Genomic DNA, 27,252 nt, shown 5'->3' with positions numbered 1-27,252 from the left:
CAATTTAAATAGTGAGACGGATTTTCTCTATTAGAGAGGTTACAAGTAGCTTTCTAACATACATCAGATGTATTTAATAATACGTAATTTGGTTCCGTTTTTAAATTTTCAATTCTTTTGCTTTTCAATTCAGGTTTAAGTACAATATTTATAATTTAAAATACTTTATTTAATTTTTAATTCTGTAGAAAAGTGTCTATAATGCTTATACGAAAAAATAATTATTCAACATTTTTCGCACGCTGATTTGCATAAACCATAAATGATTTATTTGCGACTGAGTGCTCATAGAAGTGGCAGGTGAATATCGCTCTGTGTTTAACGCAGATTTGCAACGTAGAAGCTTTACGAAATTTTAAAAATGTCTTCTCCTTTGCCTCCTTATTTGGGTAGTAAAATAAGTATTATTTCTAAGTCTGAAATCCGATATGAAGGTATTTTGTATACTGTTGATCCAAAGGAGTCTACTATTGCGCTAGCTAAGGGTAAACAATATCTTTTTCTGCCGTTTAATAAAATTAAATATTAATTGATATTCTTTGTTTTGTCATCATGAGTTTAATATCAAAATTAAATAAATTTTTTTTCATTACGTAGTGATACTTTTATAGTTTGAATTGATGTATTACAAGCCTTAAAAGTGTTTTCTTTTTTAGTGACATGGCAGTGACACGCAATATATATTTCACAACCCTTACGTAGGCTGAACTGTCAATACAATCAAAGTTCTATGTATATGTATAAAATATCTCTTTATATGTCACTTCTAAAATTACTTTGTTACTTTTTATCTAGTTTAAATAGAAAATTTTAAACTTAACAGGTTTAAATTTGCAACTCAAATAATGTCGCTAGATAAATTTTTTTGCAACAAATTTATGTTAAAAAATTTTTTTCTTAAATTTGTAACATTTTTCTGCTTTAAACGAAATTTGTTTTTTTAATAATCAGCATATAATTAAACAGTTTTAGTTAATTGTGTATTTTATTCAACTTTTGCTCATATTATAAAAAGATGTTTTAAGTATTTTAAACTGTTTTTCTGAGATAGCTGATATTTAACTTTATTTATTTCAATGTTACTTAGATATTACATATGCTACAAATAATATGCAGAATTTCTTTATGGTCCATAATCAACTTTAGTGATTGAAGACAAAAGTGTGAAATCTTATATTCTATTATAAATTCATAAAATATATAAAAACAATAGGTAAAGTGATGAAAAATAAAGAAGAAAATTTTGATAAAAATGTAAGTACAGTCAAACCCCGCTATAGTGAACCTTCAAGGGACTGAAATTTCGGTTCACTATATCCGTTACGCAGGCAATTTCACTAATGGTTCCCAAACTCCTCCCTTTTATTACATTATATTCATATAAATGACTGAAAAATATTATGTTGTAGCAAAAAATGTGTTAGTTTTCATCACTCTTCGTCTTGCGTAGAAAAAAAAATTTGTAATCTTTAGCTGATGAGCAATTCTCAACATCAGATATGGAAACACTTCCCGACTCTCAGATAATTTTTCCTGAATTTCTGTTATTACGCTTTTTGAACCTGTCTAACCTGCCATTCGAGCACATTAAAGTAGTTTCTATAGATGGTTTTAAAAATCGGTATATGTATTTATTTTGAAGTAGAAATTTCAAAATTATTTGCAAAGAAAATGGGGGGGGGGGAAATAAGTCGAAGACAGAAAAAAGTTCATTATATCCAACTTCCTCACTTTTTTGGTTCACTATATCCACTAAAAATAACATTATACGTGTATAGCAAGGTACGGGACCGAGCATTTCGTTCACTATATCCGGGAGTTCACTATAAGCCGTGTCCACTATAGCGGGGTTTGATTGTAGTAGTATATCAGAGGTTGAAAACTATGAATTGTCTGATTTTAATTGACAATACAACTCTCTCCAGCAATAATTATTAATCATCATTAAGATATAACTTAAAATTGTTACATGTGTTGACTAATAGGCACAATTAAATGTTTATGTAACAGATAAATGTAACAGTTTATCTAAACTATTTGTTTTTAACCTTCAATTTCTGAGTAATTTATGGAGTAGTTTTTCTTTGTCACCAATTTGAGTACTCTTCTATTTCGAAAAATATACAGATAGTGTTTTCAGGGCGAGGCGTGAGTCACTTTTCTCACTTAATGTCACTATCTTAAAAAAATACCACTTTTATTCACTGTTTTTAAGGCTTAGTCACTTATCACACTTTTTTAAAATTTTAATTTCACCATTTTCCTCCCATTTCAATCAAAAGAAAGATTTCACATATCCCTAAACCCATGATAATACAACCTTCTGGTAAAGGACTCACCTAAACGAGTTTGGAATAGATGATTGAATATGTGAAGAAAAATGAACAATTTCCACTTTCAAATGAATACCTCTTGAAATGAAAGCGCCATTCACTGTACCAAGGAATGATTTTATTCATCTTTCTCAACTTTCGTTTTCTTATCTGCCATGGAGCTGCAGAGCGTGAAATTTTGTGTATTTCTCCTTGAATTTAATTTCCTTTTTCTGTAGGGCTTTTATGTACCTTAAATGTACTTAATAGAGCATCATTTTGCATTATAGATATTAAGCACTATTAAAAGCTCTTTTTCTTCAGAAGAAAAAACATAAATTAAATGTTTACTTTTTTGTTATGTTTTAATATTTTGCCTTTTCAAAAATTTGATTCTTTTTTAATAAGATATTATGTCATGTGAATTTGAGTAATTTCTTTTTGACGCAAAATTTCACACCATTGGATGTTTTTTTTATTTTTGATGTCAGGACTTAAAAATTTTTCAGTCCTTTCTATGTGGTTTTTCAAATTGTGCTGTTTTTTATACAATGTTATGAGACACTAATTTTAAATTGATGAATTTCAAATTGATTTACTGTAAGCTTACTTGGTTTGATAATCATTTTATCAATCCAATGATTGACAAAGTTCCACTAATTTTTTTCACACGGTTTTTTAAATCTCCATATTTTAATTAATACAATGTTTATTATGTTACACGTATTCCAGTAAAAACTATTTGTTAATGATTTATTTGAAAATAGTTTCTTAGACATATTTGATTTCATCGTGATTTCTTAGTGTTTACCTTAGGCGCCCGAGCAAATTTTTTATAATTTTTCCAGCCCTTTCCACATGGTTTTTTAATGATATTGATTCAGGGCAATCAATATCATGATATTGATTACATTGTGAATTAATGTTGCTTTCCGTTGCATTAATTTCATATTAATACAATGTTATATTTTTGATTAATGCGGTGTTATAACTTTTAACGCGCTTGGTTCTATCAAGATTCCACTTTTTCCCTTGAGTTTTTTCAACCAATTTTATTTTTTTCAATTATATTTTTTATACAATGCTATTACATATGCATTTTTCAAATTTTTCCTCTTAAAGACAATGGTCACATGTGTCCAGTTTTGCACATATTTCTAATTTTCATACTTTTAATTTAATACTGCAATTTTTTATTGCATTGATCACTTTTTGCCACATTTGTCTTGTGCCATTTCTATTGTAAAAGTACTTTTTTTTCCAATAAGCTATTTTATCCAATAAGTTATTTCCAATAAACTATTTTTTCTCATAGGTTTTTTCAGTTCTTCATATCATATTTAAAAACACATCGTTTTTTGACACCTGAAGAGAAGCACATCTTAATAAATGTGTATTGACTTTTCATAATAGCAGCAATATTTTTGTTGTATACTTTTACTGCTTCTTTAATATAATATTTTAAGCCATAGTAGCTAAAGTTAAACATGCAAATTTTTTTTTAGTTGGGAAAATTAGAAAATATTTATTTTTTTAAAAAAAATTTCAATTAAATTAAAGCAATAACAATAAATGTTTCTAAACAAATTTTTTCCTTTAATTCATATATATTTTTAAGCTTGGATGTTGCCTGACTATTAACCCTATTTTAAATTAAGTCACTATTTATCACTTTAAAAAAATTTAGTCACTCTTTTCACTACTTTTTCTACAATGACCTGTGCTGAGCCACTTGTTTATATAAAATAGATATGAAATGATATACAAAATATGTTATATGTAAATGTATTAACTAATTAATGCAATATGTTAGAAAGAAAATTTAAATTTTCTCTCCGGTAGCTTTTGTTCCTCTGTATTAATAAATCAAATATATAGAAATTACCCTTCTAGTCGAGGGAAAAATTTTTTTTTTTGTATATCTTGCTGTTTATTGAATGAGTAATAAAAGAATTTCTAAGTAACTAAGTGAATAAAGGAATTTTTAAGTAACTGTTTATAGTTTTAATGAAATTTTCTTAATATTTGATTAATGAACTTAATTTTTAACATGTACATACAAGAATTACATATTTTAAAAAAAATTGTAACTAGATTAAAAAATCCTAATTTATCTATATTTCTCTTTATTTAAATTTATTAAAAAAGTTATAATTACTAAATATTCCACTAGCTAAATATTTAATTTTTATAAGGAAATGCCAAAACATTAGTGGCAATACTTTGGTATTAGCTACTTTGAAACTTAAAAAATGTGTTTTGATTTTTAACTTCAATATACTTTTTAAGAAAATAGTTCCGCATTTCAATCTTAATATAAAATTTTTATCTTGTGTTTTTAAATAATTTGTTTAAATTGTGACTGATTTGTTTTTCTTTCCCTGTCCAGTAAAATCATTCGGCACTGAAGGAAGACCAACAGAGAGACCCTTAGCGCCTAGAGATGAAGTTTATGAGTATATAATATTTAGAGCCAGTGATATCAAAGATCTTCATGTATGTGAGGGACCGAAGTCTTTTCATGGGTTTTTACCTCATGATCCTGCAATTGTTTCGGTATTTTTACTTATTATTCCAGTATTTGTCTTAGATTCAATGTTTAACTATACAATTCAATTACTTTTTATCTTTACTTCTATATGATCTTTTAATTCTTAAATCAGTAAAATTTTAAAACTTTTCTTTAACTTTTATCTTGGCATTTAATATATAAATTATTTTTCTTGTTGCTGGTTAACACTCAGTAAACAATAAGGGAAATTTCAACCCTTACTGATAATAAGTTTTCTGTAATCTTAAAATTTTCTTATTTCTTTATTTTTCTTTTAAGTTTAATTTGGTACCATTTGGTTTTATTTCGTTTTTGCTTTGCTACAGAGTAATTATTTTAAATTATATTAACAATCAATATTGTTTTGAGATTTAACCTTATATTTAAACAGTTCTCCCTAGAAATAAAAAGGCCGGCTGCTGCCTCTCAGAAAAAGGCACTCATTCATTGTGACTGGTATTATAAATTTAACAATTTATAGTATGAGTTTAATCCTAAAAAAGTAAATATTTGTAATAGTAATTAGAATTAAATCTATGAACAGAACTTTACTAGTGTGTAAATATTTAAACAGTGAATTAATTTAAAAAAAAAAATAGAATATGAATAAAAAGGCAGTGTTTTTAAGGTATGGTGGCTTATTTTTACAAAAAGGACAAGACGCATTTATAGGGATCAAAGGACATGCAGGGCGGACCACCTTTCTAAAAACGCTTAGGTGGTACACTGATTTAAGCTAGGAAATCAAGATACTAAATATTTATTTTAATTGTTTTTTTTTCTTCCCTGGAGTGTTATATCGAGACAAAATTATCAAAGAGAAGTCTAATTTTTTTCCTTATTATTAACATAACTTTTTTTCATCTGCCCTTGTGAATTACCAATCTTGGTCATCTTGACAAAAATGTTAAATGATATATTTGGATTGAGCTTAAGTTTTTCATTTTAGCAGTCTGGACCTGTTATGCATTATCCTTCGGGTCAAGGATACAACACATTTTATGGAATTACGGGACTTCAAGGATTCCCTTCTCATGTTGGCAACAACTATTCAAACGTACATCCTTTTAATGTAGCACAATCAAGTGAGTAATACTTTGATGTTTTTTTGTACAATGAAAACTGCAAAATATTTGTTTTTAAGTCCCTCAGTTTGAGTTCATTATAATATATACTTGTAAGTTTTTATCTTTCCATGTATAGTTTTGCAGTTCCTCTTCTGTATCTTTTTTAAATGATATTATTTAATTTTGTTAAATTAGGTGCAGGGGTGCCTGGATGGGAAATCACTGATGTCCTAAAGATTTACACTATTCGGCAAAATTTGCTTGGCCATTTGACATATTTAATAGAATTCATTTTCTAAAGTTTCATTTCAAAAACACATCATATTTACACCTTTTTATTTAATTTTTGCTGGAAAAAAAACAAGCATAACTTTTGTTTAGAATATCTATTTCTAAATTACATCTTCAACAAATGAACAAATCTATTTAAGAAAATTGGCATAGTATTTGATTGCCTTTTTTAAACTTCTCTAATTAGTTTTATTCTTTTTTTAAGAATAAACTAATGAATACAAATTAATTCGTAAAGTGGTTTTTATAATTACCATTACATAATTCACTTTTTTAAAGGACTTTAATTATCAACAGTTTTTATAAAGTTGTCACAGGTTCTATCAAGTTATAATAGTGGTGTTAATTTTATGTTGTATGAATTAAGAATTTTGAAACTTTTAGAATTCTGAATACGAAGACCTTACATCTGTAATATACCTAAAATCCTCGAAGTCGGGGATTTTGCCCCTTAATGATTATGTTCTTTAAAGGAAAAGTAGGCAGGTAACAGTGGCGTAGCGAGGGGGGGCATCATGCCCCGGGCGCTACTCACAGAGGGGCGCCAAATGGTCAGCAAAACAAAAAAAAATTTTTGGATAATTTTTTATTTTTATTATAATTTATTTCTGGAAAATATATTTTAAATTTAGTGTCAGTGAAATATAATAAATGTTAATTCGTAAATAAAAAGGAACACTATCAAACTGTAATAATGTATTCATAATAGAAATGACGCGTCTTTTCTAATGTCAGGGCTGACTCGACCTGTGTCTGTCAGCACTTCCTTATGGCATCTACGCTGTGTGGTTACATATATTATCTCCAAATATTTGCAGTGTACAAGGTTCAAACATCAGTGTACAAAGTGTTTGTATGTTTGTACAGTGTACAAAGTACAAACATTCTTTCTTTCAGAATACTATTTATTTTTATTTCTATAAACGCAAAGTAGCTTACGATCAACTTTATCATTAAAGTATGATCAACTTTAATGTTATTGATAAATTTGCTTCATCAAAAGCGGAAAATTTATACATAGTAATTAGTTTTATTAATGTATTATAATCATATTATTAAATATATGTATTTCCTTAGAGATAATAAATATTTACTTTTTTATTGTTTCAAAACTGCGTATTTTTAAAATATTTCTTTATAAATATGTAAAATAAATAATAGGTATCTTTTGAACTAATTCTAGATGATCATTTACATTTCAAAATCTAGTCTTGTTTTCTCAACTAGATTTTTTGTCTCAAATTTAATGCCTAGCTTGAGCCTATGACTTTATTTATTTTACTTTATTTATTCATTACTTTGCGAGTATATTTTACTTATAATGTTAGATGGTTTTCGAATGGGGGGGGCGCTAAAAAGGTATTGTGCCCCGGGTGCGAGTTAAGCTTTCTACGGCGCTGGCAGGTAATTCCTCATTTTAATCATTTGAAGTTAGGTTGAGAACTGAATGTTTTTAGTGTCCCTTTTCGTAAACAAAAATTTTAAGCTCTTCATAAACTCACACAATTTCAAGCTGTGTCCAGATTTAAAATCTTGTGCCCCGGGCGCGAGTTAAGCTTTCTACGGCGCTGGCAGGTAATTCCTCATTTTAATCATTTGAAGTTAGGTTGAGAACTGAATGTTTTTAGTGTCCCTTTTCGTAAACAAAAATTTTAAGCTCTTCATAAACTCACACAATTTCAAGCTGTGTCCAGATTTAAAATCTTGTGCCCCGGGCGCGAGTTAAGCTTTCTACGGCGCTGGCAGGTAATTCCTCATTTTAATCATTTGAAGTTAGGTTGAGAACTGAATGTTTTTAGTGTCCCTTTTCGTAAACAAAAATTTTAAGCTCTTCATAAACTCACACAATTTCAAGCTGTGTCCAGATTTAAAATCTTGTGCCCCGGGCGCGAGTTAAGCTTTCTACGGCGCTGGCAGGTAATTCCTCATTTTAATCATTTGAAGTTAGGTTGAGAACTGAATGTTTTTAGTGTCCCTTTTCGTAAACAAAAATTTTAAGCTCTTCATAAACTCACACAATTTCAAGCTGTGTCCAGATTTAAAATCTTGCTGAGATTAGCTAGGTAATTAAGATTTTTTTGCAGCCTTGTACCCTTATATCTGTAAATGAGTAATATGGCTCAGATACTTTATGTGTCCTATTTTTTTGTATAAAGTAAAAGGTAAGCAAAAATTTGCTTCTTTATATATGGAATAAAAACCAAATTTATAAGTAATTGGGAACGTTTTTAATTAGTTCGCTCAATGTTAATAATTTTAGCGAATATGGAGTAACAAATTTTTTCTTTCCCTTGAACTCCCATGCTTATGTGAAATCAGACTATTTATATTCCATGAGATTTGCTGATTGACAAATAATTTATTATTTGATTCATGGGGTAGTGTTAGGGTTGCCACTCCACAGGGAGAACAGGAAGATCCTAGAAAATACAGGGAATTAAAAAAAATCACCTAAAATAACAAGGTTAATGCAGGGAATTTTATTTCTTTTTTAGTCTTTTAAAAGAGTGTGGGATATTTAAGGATGACATTTCAGCTATATTAAACTATTTCATTTACTATAGCATTATTTGTTTTAAGTATTTTCAGCTCTTCCTTATTTTAAGTTTTTCAAGCAATAAAAAATTGTATAGCTAGACTAATATAGGTCACTCACGAGTACAATGATAGTGAGTTTCCTCTTGATATAATGTGTATAATATAAGAACAGAATATTCAGGGAAAACACTGAAATTTTTTTTCCAGATATGAGTGGAAAATTTTCTTCATTTTAGCTGTGAATTAATTTATCTCTTTTTACATTTACTTTTCAAATGGTTCTTTATTTATTGATTAAAATAAAAAGAAAAGAAAGCGAGTCAAGGGGTTCATGGAACTTCCTCAATCACGTCGCAGTGGCCAGATTCGGCAATGTGGTCAGTATTGAACATAAGCCATCTTTACTTCTAAGACATACTGATATCTATCGTTCTGAAGCATGTTAAGTGGCTACTAAGGATCGGACCCCAGTTTAGCTCCTTACTCACAAACCAATGGCTCATTTACTATAATGTATAAAATCGTTAAATCAGTTGTGGAACATAGTGTGTAGGGAAAATATTATTTGCAAATTTTTTTATTGCAGCAAATAAATTACATACCTATTTTATTTTCTAACTGCCGTTGAACAGCCGACCCAATTTTGGGTCTATGACTACTAATGTTCAATTTCGTAGCCTTGCAATTTTGAACCCAATCCAGAAGACAAGGATACTTCTGGATTAGTACCCCCAGAAGTATTGATTTGTTATGGGAACTTGAAGGACTTTGTGATTCAACCAATTTAACGTGCATCAGTCACCATTTACTACACGGGGAGTCTTCGGCTGACGGGGATCAAACCTATTTATGATTTGGTTTTATTCAGCAAATCCCCCATCCAAAAAATCTAAGTTTGCGGTTAATAACAGTTTAGAATTTTTGCTTTACCCTTTTTGTTTTTCCTTCCTAAACTTTTTAACTTTATACTTGTATTATGACCACCCAGGAAGTTTGTTTATTGGTAAACAAGTCTCGCAACCTAAACTGCATGCAATTGAAAAACAATTTAAAGGCTTCACATTAGATTTTTTAAAAAAAAAACAGCTGGACAACTCTTCTTGCTAATGCTATGAAAGCTAAAATAGAATTTCTAGACTGGTGAAACAAAATTTATTAATTTTTTGCACTATGTAGCTTACAAAAATGCTAAGTATATGTAGATCTCAATTTTCAATTTTTCTTACGTTGATTTTCTCTATTGCACATCTGCAGGATTGATTGTGCTCTGGAAAAAATCCGGATTTCCGGAGATCGAAGTTTCAGACGTTTCAAAAAATCATTGATCACAGAAGTTTCCGGAAATCACATTTTCAAAGGTGGAACTTAAAAACACAGTTTATTTTATTTGTTTGTAAGAGAGAGCCAGAGATATACTTCATAAGCTTATATTCTTGATTAATATTGATTTTTTATCAGTAAAATTATAATCATTAACTCAAAGAAAGACATATTTGTAAATTTTAATTACTTCTCCAGGTCATCGTAGGTGTGTGTAAATGAAATAGGTATGTGTAAAATTTTAAAAATATTTTAAGTAAACTAAGAAATATCGAGAAAAAGGAAAAAAAACATGTTTGAATTTTTTTCTCCAATTTTTTCAATTTAAACTTTTTTTTTAACTCAAGAAATTTTCCGGAATTTTGACTTGGGCTCACAATCACCCCTGCATTTGTATAACAGATCCTTGTACTTCAAAATATCCACTAAGTTTAATTCAGTGACATAGCAAAATCATTTCATTGGCCGAAAATAAAACAAACTTAATTGCTTTTATATTTCATAAATTTATAAACAAAAAAAATTTTTTTTTCCCACTATTTCTAATACGGCGTGGGAGAGCTATGGTCTGGTGGTTCAAGGGATAGTGCCTGCCTTCCATTGAGGTGAACTGGGTTCAAATCCCTGTGATGACTGGTCTATACAAATTCCGCACCTGGCTTGCATCAACCACTGTGCTGATATAAAATATCCTCAGTGGTAGATGAATTATGGGTTAGCCCCCTTGCAGTCAGGTTAACCATGGGAAGTTTTCATCTCCATGTAACGCAAATGTGTATTAGTTTCATAAAAAAAAGCATGAGGGCAAATTTCTCCCAATACATTTTTGAGGAGTTCTTGTCATCTGGATTGGGTTCAAAATTGGGTCTACTGATCAATGATGGTTATAAAATATATCTAGGTAAAAAGCCTTTTAATACTCTTCTAAATTCTTAAATTGTTTGTAATAGTTTCTAATCTCATTAAATAGCTCATGTTATTTTATTTTCTAATTTATCACTGATTAGTTCAAAAGTTTCCTAATTTTTGTGATTGTTCATTGATAATTCTTTGAATATAGGTCGTCCAACAGCGCAAACTCCTCAGCGCAAAGGCACTACAACTGATGCTAGTGTCCAAGTCTCTGTGGGTAGTACTGATGTATATAATAGACAGGGACTGGATGGTAGAGAACCTCTGAGGCAAAGAAATCAGATGAATTATCCTCAGAGGAGGAGGGCCTCTTTTAACAGGCAACCAGGAGGTCCAAGACGAAATAGTAAGATTACTGTCAAGTCTTTTGCCCTGTGCTGGTTTTTTCTTCTGCAAAAAAGTGTTTCAATTTTTTTTCTGCAGAATTATTTCCATAATGTTGCCTTTCTTGCATATTTGTTGGAGGGAAAATGATTGTAGAAATGCTGAAAATTTTTAAAACCTGGATGTCTTTCATTACTCCGTTTATTATTAATATTCTACCGAAATTATCACGACATGCAAAGTGCAAATCACGCAGTTACATGATCAGACATGCTCTTTTTCAGTGTCGGATTAATCATATGCGGGGGCCCTAGGCCATTAAAATTTTTGGGGCCCTTAGATGAGATTTTTTTCTCTCATATTATTTATTCAAATATAAAAGTATTTATATATATTTTCATTTAAGAAAGCATATTTAAAATAAAAATAAATTAAATTTTACTTTATTTTATTAAATTAGAACTAAAAAATAATCGTAACATTTTATAACCATAACATATATGTTTGAAATTTTTTTTTTAAAAAAAATTGTTTTTCTAAATTTTTTAAAAATAATTTTCAAAAAATCCATTTTAAGGGGGACCCCTAATCATTGGGGGCCACAGGCCATGGCCTAGTCTGGCCTAATGGGTAATCCGGCACTGCTTGTTTTGCTCAGATATTATTATAAACTGATGCAGGATTTTGATAATTCAAATTGTGCATTTGATTGTTCACTTTACTCTTTGTACTTAGATGTCACTTCTTAGGCGACTCAGTTTTCACTCTAAAATTAAAAATTTCTATCTTTATAAAATAACTGGTTGATAATTAATTTTAAAGATTATGTAAAGATACTGTATGTATTTCAAATAATTTATTGCTTGCATTACTTTAAACAGCACTTTTAAGTACTCCATGTCCAAAGGGCTAATATGAAGATTCCACCGTTGTTGATGCTGATTTCCATGCGGTTTTTAAAATTCCAATAATTTTTATTTGATATTATTACTACAAGTGAAAATTGTTAGATTTTCAGGGATGAAAATCTTCAGAGTTTTTCCGGGTTTTTATATTTTTATCACGTGGTGGGTAGAGTTTTTAAAAAGTGCTTAAAGGTGCTTATTTTTGTTTTTTAAAAATCCCTTAAAGATGCTTTTTTGATTGGGTGGTTTTAAAAAGTGCTTACTTTTATTTTTGAAAATGAGATTTTTTTCTCAAATTTTTTGATTCAGTCGGTTTGTAGCATATGAAAGAACCAATCACTTTACAAGTTTGATGAAATACTTGCGAGTCCGCATGTGCGTCAAATGAGCTGGGTTCAGTGTGATTATTGCACTCTCATGTGCCGCTCTGCTACATTTTGCAAGATATTCTCAATTTCAGGCTTCATTTTCCACTCTCTGAAATCGGAATTAAAAATATCTTTTTTTTCTTTTTTTTAGTGGCTAATGTAATCAAGAAAAAGTTCTTTGTCAGAAACTAGTTATTTCATTATGATCATGTAGTCTTTGAAAATTATTTAGCATTTTGTTAATGTAGATAGTGCTTAAAAATTTTATGAAGAACTTCATTGAATTGCTATGATAGATATTATGACTTTTTTAGGATACGTTAAAAACAATAGAAGTTTTGCCATTTAAATTCTAATTTAGTTATATTTACCTGTCCAATAAACAAATTTTTTTGAACATATTTATTGATGTTATAGGTATTGCTCGGCGCAACCCAAGAAATGAGTCTAATATAGAAAACTATGACAAAGAATATGATTTTGAACAGGCAAATGCAGAGTTTCAAGAACTTGAAAATAAATTGGCAAAAAATTCCATTGGTATTTTTAAGCTTTTCTCTGGTATTTTTTTTAAACTATAATTTTCAATACATTTTAGAGTTTAACTTATATTACTTTATTTATATTTTACCTATAACTATTTTAAACTTAAATTTATTTTTATGTATAATTTATTTTTATTATGTATAATTTATTTTATGTAATTTTTTATTTTATTAGTTTTTATGTATCTGGATTGCAATGAATTTCAATTTTTTTAATGCAAGAAGTATTGTTGAGATAGTTAACTGGCCTTAAAATAAATTTAACTGTCAGAAGTTAACTCCATAATTCTGCTATAGTGAATCTTAATTGTAGAATTGTAATTTCTAGCTTCTCAATACTGTTGTGCAATAGAAAAATCAACATAAGCTGTAAAAAAAAAATTCAAAATTGATGGTCTTCAAAAAAAAATTTTTTATCAGTTTTTTAAGACTTTAATTTAGTGTTTACAGCATTAGCAATAGCAAGAAAATAATTGTCAAGCCACTCTTCTTGAAATCTGTCTAGAAGTGGTGTTTTTTAAATTGCACATCAGAACACATTTCAAAATTTGTCTGTTTCTGATTTTAAGTCTTTGAGGGAAAATATTTAAAACATACAGGGTTGCCCCAGGCGACTAAAATGGGACTATTTGCAGCTATTTTCGACCTGGGGCAACTATGGCAACTTTTTTTGCCTGAAAAATTTTAAAAAAGCAACTATTTTCAAGAAAAGGAGACTATTGGGAGACTTTTCTGTTCTTCTAGCGATGTTTTTTTAAGCATAAATTGGGCTGAAAATAAATTGGGCACCCTGCGGTAGCTTTCTGAACATAATAAAAAAAAATTTCTTAAATTTTTTTTTTGAAATGCAAATTTGAGTCATCACTTTTTAATGAGCTCAATTTGAACAGATTCCATTGTGAATCTATTTTGTTTCTCAATCGCCTTTTCAACAGTTATTGCTACGAAATTCTGCGTGATTTTAAAGAGCCCTATTTTTAATACTATATTATGATGCATGAATTTCGAATTTTAGTAATAACTTTTCAGTATATATATATATATATATATTTGCTAAATCAATTATTAATAAAAGGGAAAATTTTTTAGAAAGAGTTTTTTTTTTTTAACAAATATTTTTCTGAATCAATTCTAGTACTTAAAAGTATTTAATTTTCTGCAAATAGTCGAATTTTTTTATGTAAAAATTTAGTGCTAGAACACTAACGTTTATTTAAGAATTATCATATTGACCATCAAGTTGACAAAGTGAATCATGGTATATTACAATAAAGTCATTTAATAAAATTTTAGTAATATTATTGAAAAATTTTGTTCTTATTTAGGCAACTATTTTCATAATTTTAGGCGACTATTTTCGTGCTTTAGGCTACTAGAAGCAACTATTTTGTTTATTTTTTTCTGTGGCAACCCTGAACATATGAATTGCAACATATTCTTGCAAATACGTTTAAAAGTTGTTTTAGTTTCATTTAAACTTAAATGAAGCATAAAAATTTATTAAAATTATATAATTTAAATGAAATAAAATTATAAAAATTTATTAAAGCATAAGTTTAAAAAAAGAACGAACCATATTAGTCTACCTGCAGTTCTTTTTCCCAAGAATCTTGACATTTTTGCTATAATGAGATTAATTTATGGATTATTGTACACTTTTTTTAAAATAAAAGCAGCTGTTTAAAAAATAAACCGAAAAAGAAAGTAATATTACTTAGTTTATTTTTGTTGAAATAGGTGGCAAGATGGTAACAGTAATATTAACTATTTAGAGGTTTTATCATGTAATTATTAAAAATATCACATTTAAATTTTAAAATTATTTTAGTGATGCATAAAATAAAAGTTAATGTATTAAGTTTTTCATTTTATAAAATGTAATTATATAAATACATTAAATAGTTTAAGAAAATTTAACTCTTCAATGCATTTTGGCAAAATGACGCATGATTTAAGTTCCCTTTTTTAAAATTCCTATTAGTTCACACTCTCCCTGAATTTTGTTCAAACTCACAATCATTAATAAAATACTTTTTATTCAGCCACTCAAGTTCAAATACATTTTTTTGAACTTATAGTGATAGCACTTGATGTTAATACAGTTTTTTCACATTAATTGATTAATTAAATAAGGATGAGCTAAAAACTAAATGGAATTTTCTGATCGGTTAAGTGTTAGTCATTGTTTTAAATTTTACGATAAGCGATAGTTTTTCACATATTTTAAAAATAACAGTAATTTCTAACGTATAGGTCTATTTGAACAAAAAAAATTTTTGCTCACATTTAAATATTTAATTTTATATTCGCTGTGTCAGATAAATTCAATAAAGAATATTATGTGGTAGCACATGTGGTCCTCATCACTAAATTTATACTTTTATAGCTATCTGATACTAGCATTTTTTTTTAAAATTCCTACTTTGGATTTGAAAACAGACATCAAGTGTCTGTCCTACATGATGATTTGGATATAGGGGATTCACTCTCCCTATATATATTTATATATCTTGTTCAAATTTTCATTTATAAAATACTTTTTATTTATCCATTCAAGTACAAAAAAAATTTTTTTTGAACTTGTAGTGGATGACACTTTTTAATAGTTATTTCACATGTTAATTCATTAATTAAATGTAATTAATTTTTAGTTTTATATGGGGAAAAAAACTGTAATTATTTAATAAAAAGAAATTAACATAAAATTTTTCTTTGAAAGTAGGAATTTACTTTAAAAACTTTTTTTTATATTACTTGTTGGAATTTATCTTTAACAAAAAATACAAATTAGAACTTTGAGATTTTTTAAAATTTTTAATAGAATTTTAAATATGGTTGTAACATCCAGTACATCATTAGAATTTTAGTTTAAAACAATACAGTAAAATGTGAAAGAACAGACTTTTGCAAAAATATATCTATTGTTAATTGAATTCAGGTTAGCATATATTTTTGATTAAAATCCATCTGCTCTTCCTCACTCAAACCTGGTTTAGCGATTGGTTCCACCCTTGAGTAAAATGAAGTTTTTATGTCTCTTTTCATGATTGTCTATGTTTTGCAGATTTGAGCCTGGATCAGTCTCCCAGTGTTCTTGAAGATCAGAATTCCTCTTATGACAAAGAGAAGTCTTTCTTTGATGACATTAGTTGCGAGGCAACCCAAATCAGTAAAGGGTGAGTTAAGATTTTCATCTTTATTTATAAATCAATGGTGCATAGCGTTTTTAAAAGGTGCCTATTTTCAATTTTCGTTATTTAAAAGCCCCTAATAGTGCTTTTTTTCATTGGGTGTTTTTAAAGTGTGCTTAATTTTCTCTTTTCAAAAATGAGATTTTTTTTGTTACCATGTCTATTTTGGCCACGTATAAAAAGCGTGCTTTTGCGTTCTATTCAATGTTTTCACAATTCATTTCGGCGTAACTTCGGTCCATAGTGTATGAAACCACATCTTGCATGTTTGATGAAATACTTGCGAGCCCGTTTGTGCGTCTACTGAACTGGGTTTGAGTTATTTGGGAGTGATGATGAACTGAGTTCTCATGTGCAATTGAGAATATCTTGCAATGTTTTGCAAGATATTCTCAATTGCAAATCTCTCATACAGAAAAATCTCTCATTTTATAGCGGCTAATATAATCAAGAAAAAGAGTTCTTTATTAGAAACTAGTTATTTTCTCTTGATCATCTGAAGTCTTTGAAAAATTACTTTGCATTTTGTTAATGCATATCGTGCTTAAAAATATTTTTTGAGTGCTTAAAAAGTACGTAAAAGGTGCTTATATTTTGTTGAAAGATTTGGCTACGCACCCTGTAAATGGTTCAGATTTTCATCTTAATTTATAAATAAACACTGTCATAAATAAGCATTTAATTTTGTTTTTTTAGTTTTCCCAGATTCGATTGGAGACTTGAGAGGAAACTAAATGTAGAAACATTTGGGGCGTCCGCAAACAATGCTTGGCTGCGCAGACGCCGTGGCAGAGGTAATATGCGCAGAGGATACAACCGAATGAATGAAGTCCCTAAAACTGGTAATCAAATTTAAAATTTCTAATTATAATTTAAATTAAATAATATGAAATCAAATAATAAATTAATCTTATTTAATAAACATATTTTATAGGACCATTTCTTCTAGGAATATTATAAAATATTGTTAACTTTAATAACAGATTCAGCCTATTGCCTAAAATTAATGATTTTTAACCCTGTGGCAGAATCGCAACGACACTGCGACGTTGTTGCAAAACGTTACTGAGTTCTTGCAGAATGATTTTTCTTTTGAAAACTGAAAATAATTACTTCAGAAATATATTTAGGTAATGCTCCAATTGTGTTTTAATATTTATTGGTATTGATTTTCATGTGAATTTTAAATATTCAGATGTATGTCACAGGGATGCTACGCCTGCGCCATTTGCGACAAACTGAGACAAAACGGCATAACTGCGCCATTTTGCGACATTCAGCTCAGTTTCTGCCAAAGCTGCGCCATTCTGAGACAAAACGTCCAAAATTTGGCAAACCTGAATTCAGTTTCAAATATTAATCCGCATCGCCGTGAGTCATTGGAGATCATTTTGCCGTTCACGTCTCCACGGGATGAAAGACTTCCGCGAAAAAGCGGAAATCCGATTTTTTCTCCCAATTTTTAAAATTTTCGACCATGTTCCAAAAACTAAAATTTTTAGGGAGTCCAATTAGAGAAACCCAAGCCGCCGGAACGATAGTCGGATTCTCGCGACTTCCGCTATAGAGTGGAAAGGAGTCTAAGCGTTTCGTTTCGACCACCGGTAATTGATTTTTTTTTCTTCGTTTGGCTGATTTTCGGAATTTTAAATATTAGGAACTGCGCTGGAATATGCTAAAATCGCGATTTTTAATCAGACGATTTTAATATCAATCATCGATTTTCGTATTTAACTGATTTAAAACTTATGTGTTGCGATTTTTTTTACGCTGTTTAAAAATCGTACTAGCAATTCCTATTCACTCAATTTAAAAATTCAATATCGCGATCTGTATTTTCGCGAGTTTAAAATCCAACGTCGCGATTCGTATTCACGCATTTTTAAATCCAATATTGCGATTCGTTATCACGGAGTTGTAATATCAGATCTCGTTTTTCGTATTTGTACGCTATTTAAAAATTACTCATTGCGATTCGTATTCACGTGATCTAAAAATTATTCATCGTGATTCTTATTTACGCGATTTAAAAATTCAATATCGCTATTTGTATTTTCGCGTTTTTAAAATCCAACAGCGCTATTCTTATTCACGTGATTTTAAAATTCAAAATCGTGATTCATATTCACGCGATTTTAAAATCCAACCGCACGATTCATATTCACGCGATTTTAAAATCCAACCGCACGATTCATATTCACGCGATTTTAAAATCCAATATCGTGATTTGTGTTTTTTAAATCCAACAGCGTGATTCATATTCACATGATTTTGTAATCCAAAATCGCGATTCATATTCACGCGATTATAAAATCCAACCGCACGATTCATATTCACGTGATTTTAAAATCCGATATCGTGATTCATATTCACGCGATTTTAAAATCAAAAATCGCGATTCATGTTCAATCGATTTTAAAATCCAATATCGTGATTCATATTCACGCGATTTTGAAATCCAATATCGCGATTCATATTCACGCAATTTTAAAATCCAAAATCGCGATTCATATACACGCTATTTTAAAATCCAATATCGTGATTCATATTCACACGATTTTGTAATACAATATTGCGATTCATATTCATGCGATTTTAAAACCTAAAATCGCAATTCATATTCACGCAATTTTAAAATCCAGTATCACGATTCTAGAAAGAAGTAGAATTAAGTTTTTTCTTGAATTGTAAAGATGTGATATATTTTTCTACAGTTGTTGCATTTAAACAATTACTAAGTGCATTCATAATCACATTTTATGATTGTATATTTAGCTATATAAATTAAAAGAACATAGTCAACTAACTGATCTTGTGATTGCAAGAAAGTACAATCTACTAGTCAATGCCAAATAACTAAAAAGTTTACTTTTATACTTAATAAAGGATGCAAGTCATTTTAGAAAGAAAATTATATTTATATGTGTCTTTTTAAATTGTTTATAATAGTTTTTATATATTTCTGTTTTGATATAAAAATGTATATATGCTAATTTTTGGCTATTAAGTGCTCCCTAAAATTTTCTTGAAAAATTCCTACCTAAAATATTTCAAAATTTCACTGCACCTCCTGAATTCTATCAAAGAGTGTTTTTTTTGTGTTATTTGCATTTTCTTAAACTCTCATTATTTAATTACTGAATTTCTCTTTTAATTATTGAAATCTGTAGACCTTCCATTGTAACTGAATAGTTATATATTTTGAGATGAAATTTGAGCTCAAAATAAAATGGGTATTTTCCCTTTTGAATTACTGAAACTAAATAGATATTTCTTTTTAGAAAGTTAACACCATTATATTTTAAAAAATAAGAAAGTTAAAATTTACTTTGTAAAATTCTGGAACAGATACTATTCATTGGCATAAATGATAAATGCAATATATATGAAAACAACAGAGTCCGTAAAACAATTTTGTGGACTCTTATAATCAATCATATGCAGGTTTTTTAAAATCCTAGCAATAGTGAATGTATGTATAATTGTAGTACTCCTAGTATGCTATTAATGGTTTTATGGATCCTGAAAATTATCTTTATATTGTTATCAAACTGATTAATAATCATTTTAGCTGAGATAAACTGAGTGAAAAAATAATTTTAGCTGAGACAAACTGAGCCAAAAAGAGATTTTAACTGAGACGAAATGCAATTTCTGGTGAGACAATTTGATATTTTGCGAGTAGCATCCCTGATGTCAAACAATATGGAAAATTCAGATCGCGCATTTGAGTATATACTTGTTAGGGAATGATTCTATCTAGTTTTGGCAGTGATTGCTATTGATTTCTCCATAGTTTTTAAATTCGATTTTTTTTTTTTTGTACAATATTTATTTCAACAACCTAATCTCGAAACGAAACACTCATTTGAGGAGTCGGATTCGCATGATTTCGTCATCTATCTTTTTTTCGGTAATTACTACTAGAAATTGTACGATGTTTTTTTTTTCTGTGATTATTTACAAAATGCGAAGGAAATAATTTGCACCCCCCAAACAAAATGCGAGAATATTACTCATAATATTATAAAATTTATTGTGTTTAATTAAAAAAATAGTTTTTTTTTTTGCAAACATAGTGCTTTTGTTATTTTAAATTGTTAACATATATGCTAGTCATTATTGAAAGTATCTTGCAGAAAGATATTAGTGCTAGAGAGTTTTGTCGCAGATAGCTCCAAAAAATTCTGCCACAGGGATTTTTAAGAACCATTTATTTTTGGAAAAATGGATAAAATTTTCATAATTTTGTTTGCAGTGAAGTCACGCACTTCTGTACTTCTAATTAACCAAACTTATAAATAGTTTTGTTTTTTCACTCGGAATTTTTTTCAGTTAGATTCATATGATATCAACACTACCATTAAGAAAGTTATCATTAATTTTAATTTCAACCAATGTGGTGGTGGTAACAGAATTACATCATCCGAACGTGAAGATCCGTTTTGTTTCCCAAAATTTATTTAAAGTGCATTTAATTAAAAATCACTTTTAAAGGATAAATTACCCATTTGGGGTTCAGATAAAGACTTCAAAATCTCTTGCAGATCTCTTCAAAATCTCAAACCTGAGCAGACCAGGTAAAGGAATTTCCTATTTTTCAGGGTTGCCACTCAACAGGGAAAATACATGGAATTTAAAAATCACCAAAAATAACAGGGATAATGCATGGAATTTTGAGTTTTTCTTTAGAAACTGAGAAAATACAGGGAATTCTTTTCATCTTTTAAAGAAATGGTAACCACTCTAAGTGCAATCTATGGGATATTTAAGGATTATATTTCAGCTATATTAAGCTATTTCATTTAACATAGCACTAATTGTTTTAAGTACTTTCAGCTGTTCTTTTTTTCCTTAAGTTTTTTCATAAATTATAACTAGTTTAGTTAGTCCAATACAGTTCATTCAAGGGCGCAGTGATTTTGTTTTTCCTCTTAATATATTGTGTATGTACATGGAATTTTTTCTTCTTCCAAATTTGAGTGGCATTCCTGTTTTGAATGTATAGTTAAAACCTTTTTATTAAAAATTACCTGTCCTATAAAATGGTTATTTCACTTAGTTTATTATTTGAGTAGCTGGCATATACTACACCATTGATTGTGCTCTGGAAAAAATCCGGATTTCCGGACTTTTCGCAATCTGGAAGTTTCCCGATATCAAAGGTCCAGAAGTTTCAAGAAATCGTCTATCACATTTATGTATAAAAATTCTTGTATATTTTAGTTAAAACTATTAGAACTAGAATTCATTTGTAAATATTTTTTCTGGTGGAATAAAAAATGTGATAAGAGATAAAAGTAAACTTATACATAATCATTCATTTAAATTATGCTGTACATAATTTAATCAGAATTCATGTTTGGAAAACATCAGTGATTTGAATTTATAAAGATATTAATTTTTAGACTCACAATCATCCCTGCTACACTAAAATCCATTGTTCACTGTAAATTATCACCTCAGATTTATCTGTAGCATTCATGAATGGTTTATTTGTAGAATTCATATATTTGAAGTGGTGGAATAATGAGTTAATGGAAAAAGCTAAGTTTTTTGTTTCTATCATATTTACATCAGTAATAAAATGCGGTTTATGTGCCTAGGAATGGTTATATTGTACCAGTTTTTTCAGTTCTTGGGTGTTCTTGAACTTTTTTTGCTTAACACTAACACTTTGTTGTTTTGGCATCATGACTTGGCTGCGCAGAATTTTTTCCCCACAAGTTTGTGCTTGTCCTTCCTTAGTTAATACTGCTATGGATACTTTTCTTTCTTCAGCCCCAATTCTATATACAGGGCAGTTACCATGGCTAGTGGCAAAAAATATCTAAGTGATGTTTCTGTTAAAGTGAGCAAGAGTGCGTTGCAAACATTGTTTAAATTCTCTGGACTCTCCAGCTCCACATGGTCCATGCTTAATTTCTAATTCTAGAATCCTAAAGTAAGCATACTTATCATGCTACTGGATACAACATTTAGAGTGCACTTTTTAACATTCCCAAGCACAAGCCATGCAGGGCTGATTGTGCTCCGGAAAAAATCCGGATTTCCGGAATTTTCGCTAACAGTGATCCGGAAGTGCGGAGATCGAAGGTCCAGACGTTTCAAAAAATTATTGATCACCGAAGTTTCCGGAAATCAAATTTTTAAAGGTGGAACTTCAACACACAGTTTATTTTATTTGTTTGTAAGGGAGAGCCAGAGAAATACTTTATAAGCTTATATTCAAGGTTAATATTAATTTTTTATCAGTAAATAGTTATTATAATCATACACTCAAGAAAGAAAGACATATTTGTAAATTTTAATTACTTCTCCAGGTCATCATAGGTATGCGTAAAATTTTAAAGATATTTTAAGTAAACTAAGAAATATTGAGAAAAAGGAAAAAAAACTTGTTTAAATTTTTTTTCAATTTAAACTGTGTTTTTTTTTTTTTTTTTTTTTTTTTACTACAGAAATTTTCCGGAATTTTGACTTGCGCTCACAATCACCTCTGGCCATGAAAAGCGTAACTTGATTGCATGGCTAATATGATTTTATTTTCCTGTTTGTATAATTTTGAAATCCACTTGAATTTCTATTATTAAACTATTTTATTTGTGTCTTGAAATACTCAGTTTGCCTTATTTTGATGTGTGCTGTACAAAAATACAGTACTAGCTTTTCTATTTCAGCAAAGCATTCCTCTACTTCACAATTTGAGATTTTAAGTTTTACCACTGCTATAATTTAATTTCTAAATCATCCTTTTTATTAAGGAAAATTGTGGGTACTCACTACATTTGAAAAACATGCAGTTTTCATTATCCTGATTGCAAGTGATATTAGAACAGAATCCATGAAATGAAATTGGAGTTTGTGGTAAAAAAATTTTTTCAAGCAATTACCCTGGCAACAATTTTACCTTGACTCCAGTTAAGCTCGAAATTGGCTCAATATGGGAGCTATAAGAACATGCACCAAGGGTCCAATATTGGGAGGTCTAGATTTTTTAATTTGTCCTAGAATGGCCCTACTTTGGCCAATATAGAACCTACATTGGCTAAATAATGGATATAAAATATAGGGTTAATCTGATAATTCTACAAAGGACCGATATTGGTTGTAAAGTGGCTGTAAAATATCAGGTGAATATAATAATTCTATGTAGGGAAAAATGAAGATCATTCGAACCCTTACGAAGCAAAGATTCATGAATATTGTCCCAATGAGGGCCCAAGTTATTTTGCCGCTAGGGTAATAGCAATCTTGCATTTTCATGATGCTTGCATAAGTAAGTAGTATGTGAAACATTATTTTACAGTTTACCAAATTTCGCAAAACTTCCCGCATCTTTACTTTATGTCAAAGTGTACTGCTGTTTCAATTCTCTTAATTTCCTTACAATCTTTTTTTCTTCCCATAGCAAACCCATGTTTCCAGAACTTTTTACTCTTCGTATTTCTGGAACATTCTTTTCTGCGATTCTTTTTGGTTTGAATTAATCCGACAACAGAGCCTAGCTTTTTTGAAACAATTATTTCCAATGGAAATTTTGGCTAATATTTGGGGACACATAGTTTTTATTTCCTAAGGATTAGAATGTCATCATGTGTCTTTGCTTCAAATCTATCACAATCATTATTTTTTTTAAAACTTTGCTTTTAATCTATGTTCTTGACCATTTTTTTTCTGTTCCTTTCTCTCACTAGCAAATTTGGCCTTTGTCGTACTTCATAAAATTTTTTTTTCTTCCTTTCATTCTTTACATCTTTTCAGGATTTTTTTTTAATTTTTCTCTTCCTTTTATTTAGCAGTCAAAGCTTTTTTTTTAAATTTAAAACTTTTTGTCAGTACTGAATTATCAGTTAGAAATCAATAGTTATTTATTCTAAGCAAATTTGTAAAATCATGTTCATAAAAAAATAGAAATTATTTCATATTTTTTCTTTCAATTAATACAAATAATTGCTCTTCAATAATTTCCAACACCAATTTTAAAATTGCAGAAAATTTACTAAAAAATTGATGCCGAAGATATTACTTAAAATTCAATATTTTATGCAGTTTAGAATTATGTAAATGTATTGTTTAGTGATTATTTCAAAAAAGTATTTCAATCATCGATTATGAAACGCACATAAAAATTTAAAAAAAAAGAATCTAAACCTTTTCTGGGAACCTTTTTTTAAAAAATAATTTTTCTGTTATGTTAAATTTTTTACCTATTTCTCAATAAAATATCATGTGATTAAGTTAATTATTTGATCTGAAACTATTTTACTAATCAGAACCTAGAATAACTAAATCAATAGTTAAAATTGATGAAAAGATAGTTAATTATAAGATGTTTTTCAAATTATTTAGTAATGCACCGAAAACATTTTCACGGTTCTTAAGAAATTTCTTGCTATTTTCCATGACACATAAAGTTTATGCCCATTTAAATAAGCAAAAATATCTTCCATTAAATTGAACAAAATGAATTAACAATAAAGGTAAAGAACTTAATGTAGGCCTTAAATTTGCTCTCCCTGTTTGATAAAAAAGTAATTTTAAATGAATAACTCTATTCTGCTTCCCAGTATGTGATTTCTTTACCACTATTTAAACTAACAATTAAAGATAGAATTTAAAAATTATGTCTGCTTATATTTTCTCATAGCAGTATTGAGAAAATCAACATATCTAATACTGCAATATTATTCTTTAAATTAAAAAAAAGCAAACTTAAGCATCTTTGTGGTGACAGAATTACACTAAATTTGCTAGCAATAATTTAATAAATGTAATTAAAACAATACTTTTAAATATTAACATTGCAGTTAAATTTGCTGTTTCTATAAGTTAGCATAGTAGAAATAAAATACAATAAATTTTATATATTTTTAATCTCAAACTTATAGTACTCTAATTTTCCAAAATATTATCCATCTTCTAAAAATATTATTTAAACATGTCAACTTAGACAACAAAAGAAGTAACATCTAATATTTTTACTAAGAAATAAAAGATTTGTACTTGCAGGATTTTTGAAAATTCAAGTGTTATTTCAAGTTTTGTGACCTATGTCCTAATTTCCAGAGAACTGCCCAGATAAAATCTTTTCTTAATGCAGGTTTTTTTTAATAAAATCTTTGTTTCGCATTATTCCTGTGGCAGAATTGCAGCAACCCGGTAACATTGTCGCAGAAAGTTAGAGTTCTTGCAGAAAGATTTTTCTGCTGGGAAGTAGAAAATTTTGAGCTTTTGTTTGTTCAGAAATTTACAGGTAGTATTTGAATCATGCATTTAGATAATAAATTTTTGACTCGTTGAATTTAATCAATGTAATGTTTCGATTAAATTTTCCGCAGCTATTGATTTTCACAACGTTTTTAAATATTCTTATATATTTTAAACACTATGTAAAATTCGAATCTTGCATTTGAGTATTTACTTTTTAAGGCAATGATTCTATCGATTTTTTGGCAGTTATTGCTATTGTTTTCTGCATAATTTTTAAATCTGATATTTTTTATTACAACAAACTAATATTGAAACGAAGCATGTGTTTGAGGAGACCGATTCAAATTATTTCATCGTGGATCTTTTTTCTTTTCTTTCAGTAACGAATTTCTTTATTTTTAATTTTTTTTATTGTGATGATTATTTACAAAATGCGAGAATATCACCCATAATATTAGAACAAAAAGTGCTTAAAGGTACTTATTTTTGATTTTCGTTATTTAAATACCCTTAAAGGTGCTTTTTTTCGTTGGATGTTTTTGAAAAGTGCTTAATTTTTCCTTTTCAGAAATGATTTTTTTTTTTTTAGTTACCATGTCTATTTTTGCCACATATTATGCAAAAGTGTGCTTTTCACATTGTTCTATTCAACTTTTTTCAAAACTCATTTCGGCTTACTGTCGGTCCATGGCATATGAAAGCGTCAATCATTTTACATGTTTGATGAAATACTTGATTGTCCGTATGTGCATCTACTGAACTGGGTTCGGTGAGATTATTGCCTTCTCATGTGCAACTCTGCTGCATTTTGCAAGATATTCTCAATTTCAGACTTCAATTTCCGCCCTCTTATATTGAGCCAAAAAATCTCTATTGTTTTATAATGGCTAATATAATCAAGAAAAGAGTTCTTTGTCAGAAACTAGTTATTTTCTCATGATCATCTAAAGTCTTTGAAAATAATTTTGCGGTTTGTTAATTTATATAGTGCTTAAAAAGTACTCAAAACGTGCTTATTTTTTGTTGAAAGATTAGACTACACACCGTTATGTGTTCAATTAAAAAAAATAGTTTTTTCTTTGTAAACACAGTGCTTTTGTTATTTTAACTTAGTAAAATATATTTTAGTTATTAAAAGTATCTTGCAGAAAGATATTAAAGCTAAAGAGATAGTTTGAAGAAATTCTGCCTCAGGGCACATTAAAATTTTTACAATGTTTAATTTTGAAATTTCAGTTACCTTTGATGAAAAGCCTGTTGTGAAAGAAGTAGATACTGCCACAGAAATTGAAGAAGTGAAATCTGATCAGCTTCCAATCATTGAAGTGGTTATGGATAAAGAGAAGAGTGAATGGCCAGAAAACAAAGTGGAGACCGTTTGGAATTAATATGCTATTTGAAGAATATATATATTTTTTATACTTTATTCTAGTCATCAGAAGATGCAAGTCATTGATTTTTTACTCAACAAGATTGTCTATTTTTGTAAAAGTGAGAGAAACACTTGACTTTAAAAATAATTTCATTATTTGTGTTTGCATGCTTCAAGTTCTGTAAAGTAATCAGCATGTTTAACATGTATACCAGATGCTGAGAAATAAGTGTAAGCATCATTCTAAGTTGTGTTAACCTCTGCTGATTTTAGCAGGGTGTATTTATTATTTTTGGCATTTATTTATTAAAGTGTATTTGCAATCTAACAGGTTTTCTACATT

At 28.8% G+C, this 27,252-nt stretch overlaps 1 protein-coding gene across 4 annotated transcripts; it reads left to right on the top strand.

Annotated features, from left to right (window-relative positions):
- On the top strand, positions 1 to 27,237 carry LOC107455918 (protein LSM14 homolog car-1). 4 transcript variants are annotated; one of them, XM_043040182.3, is made up of 8 exons: positions 1 to 485; positions 4,702 to 4,868; positions 5,813 to 5,948; positions 11,140 to 11,337; positions 13,006 to 13,128; positions 16,198 to 16,309; positions 17,021 to 17,166; positions 26,774 to 27,237. In XM_043040182.3, exons 1-8 carry the CDS (start codon positions 362 to 364, stop codon positions 26,923 to 26,925), a joined length of 1,158 nt encoding a protein of 385 aa, XP_042896116.2. In that variant the 5' UTR covers positions 1 to 361; the 3' UTR covers positions 26,926 to 27,237. The 4 variants fall into 4 exon arrangements, with proteins under 4 accessions (XP_042896116.2, XP_042896115.2, XP_071035512.2 ...); XM_043040181.3 differs by having other exon boundaries at positions 33 to 485; positions 5,816 to 5,948; positions 13,006 to 13,149; XM_071179411.2 differs by having other exon boundaries at positions 82 to 485; positions 5,816 to 5,948.
- The last annotated feature ends 15 nt before the right edge of the window (positions 27,238 to 27,252 follow it).

This window comes from Parasteatoda tepidariorum, chromosome 1 (genome assembly GCF_982258835.1).
Source record: "Parasteatoda tepidariorum strain Cologne lab strain chromosome 1, Ptep-v5.0, whole genome shotgun sequence".
NCBI lineage: Eukaryota > Metazoa > Arthropoda > Arachnida > Araneae > Theridiidae > Parasteatoda > Parasteatoda tepidariorum.
The sequence above is the reverse complement of the archived record's forward strand: the minus strand, read 5'-3'. Positions and strand labels throughout refer to the sequence as shown.

Coding starts and splice junctions, on each gene's coding strand:
- LOC107455918 (XM_043040180.3), top strand. CDS start 362: ATGTCTTCTCCTTTGCCTCCTTATTTGGGTAGTAAAATAAGTATTATT. Junction 4,869..5,812: donor ATGATCCTGCAATTGTTTCG/GTATTTTTACTT, acceptor TTTTCATTTTAG/CAGTCTGGACCTGTTATGCA. Junction 17,167..26,773: donor GAATGAAGTCCCTAAAACTG/GTAATCAAATTT, acceptor TTGAAATTTCAG/TTACCTTTGATGAAAAGCCT.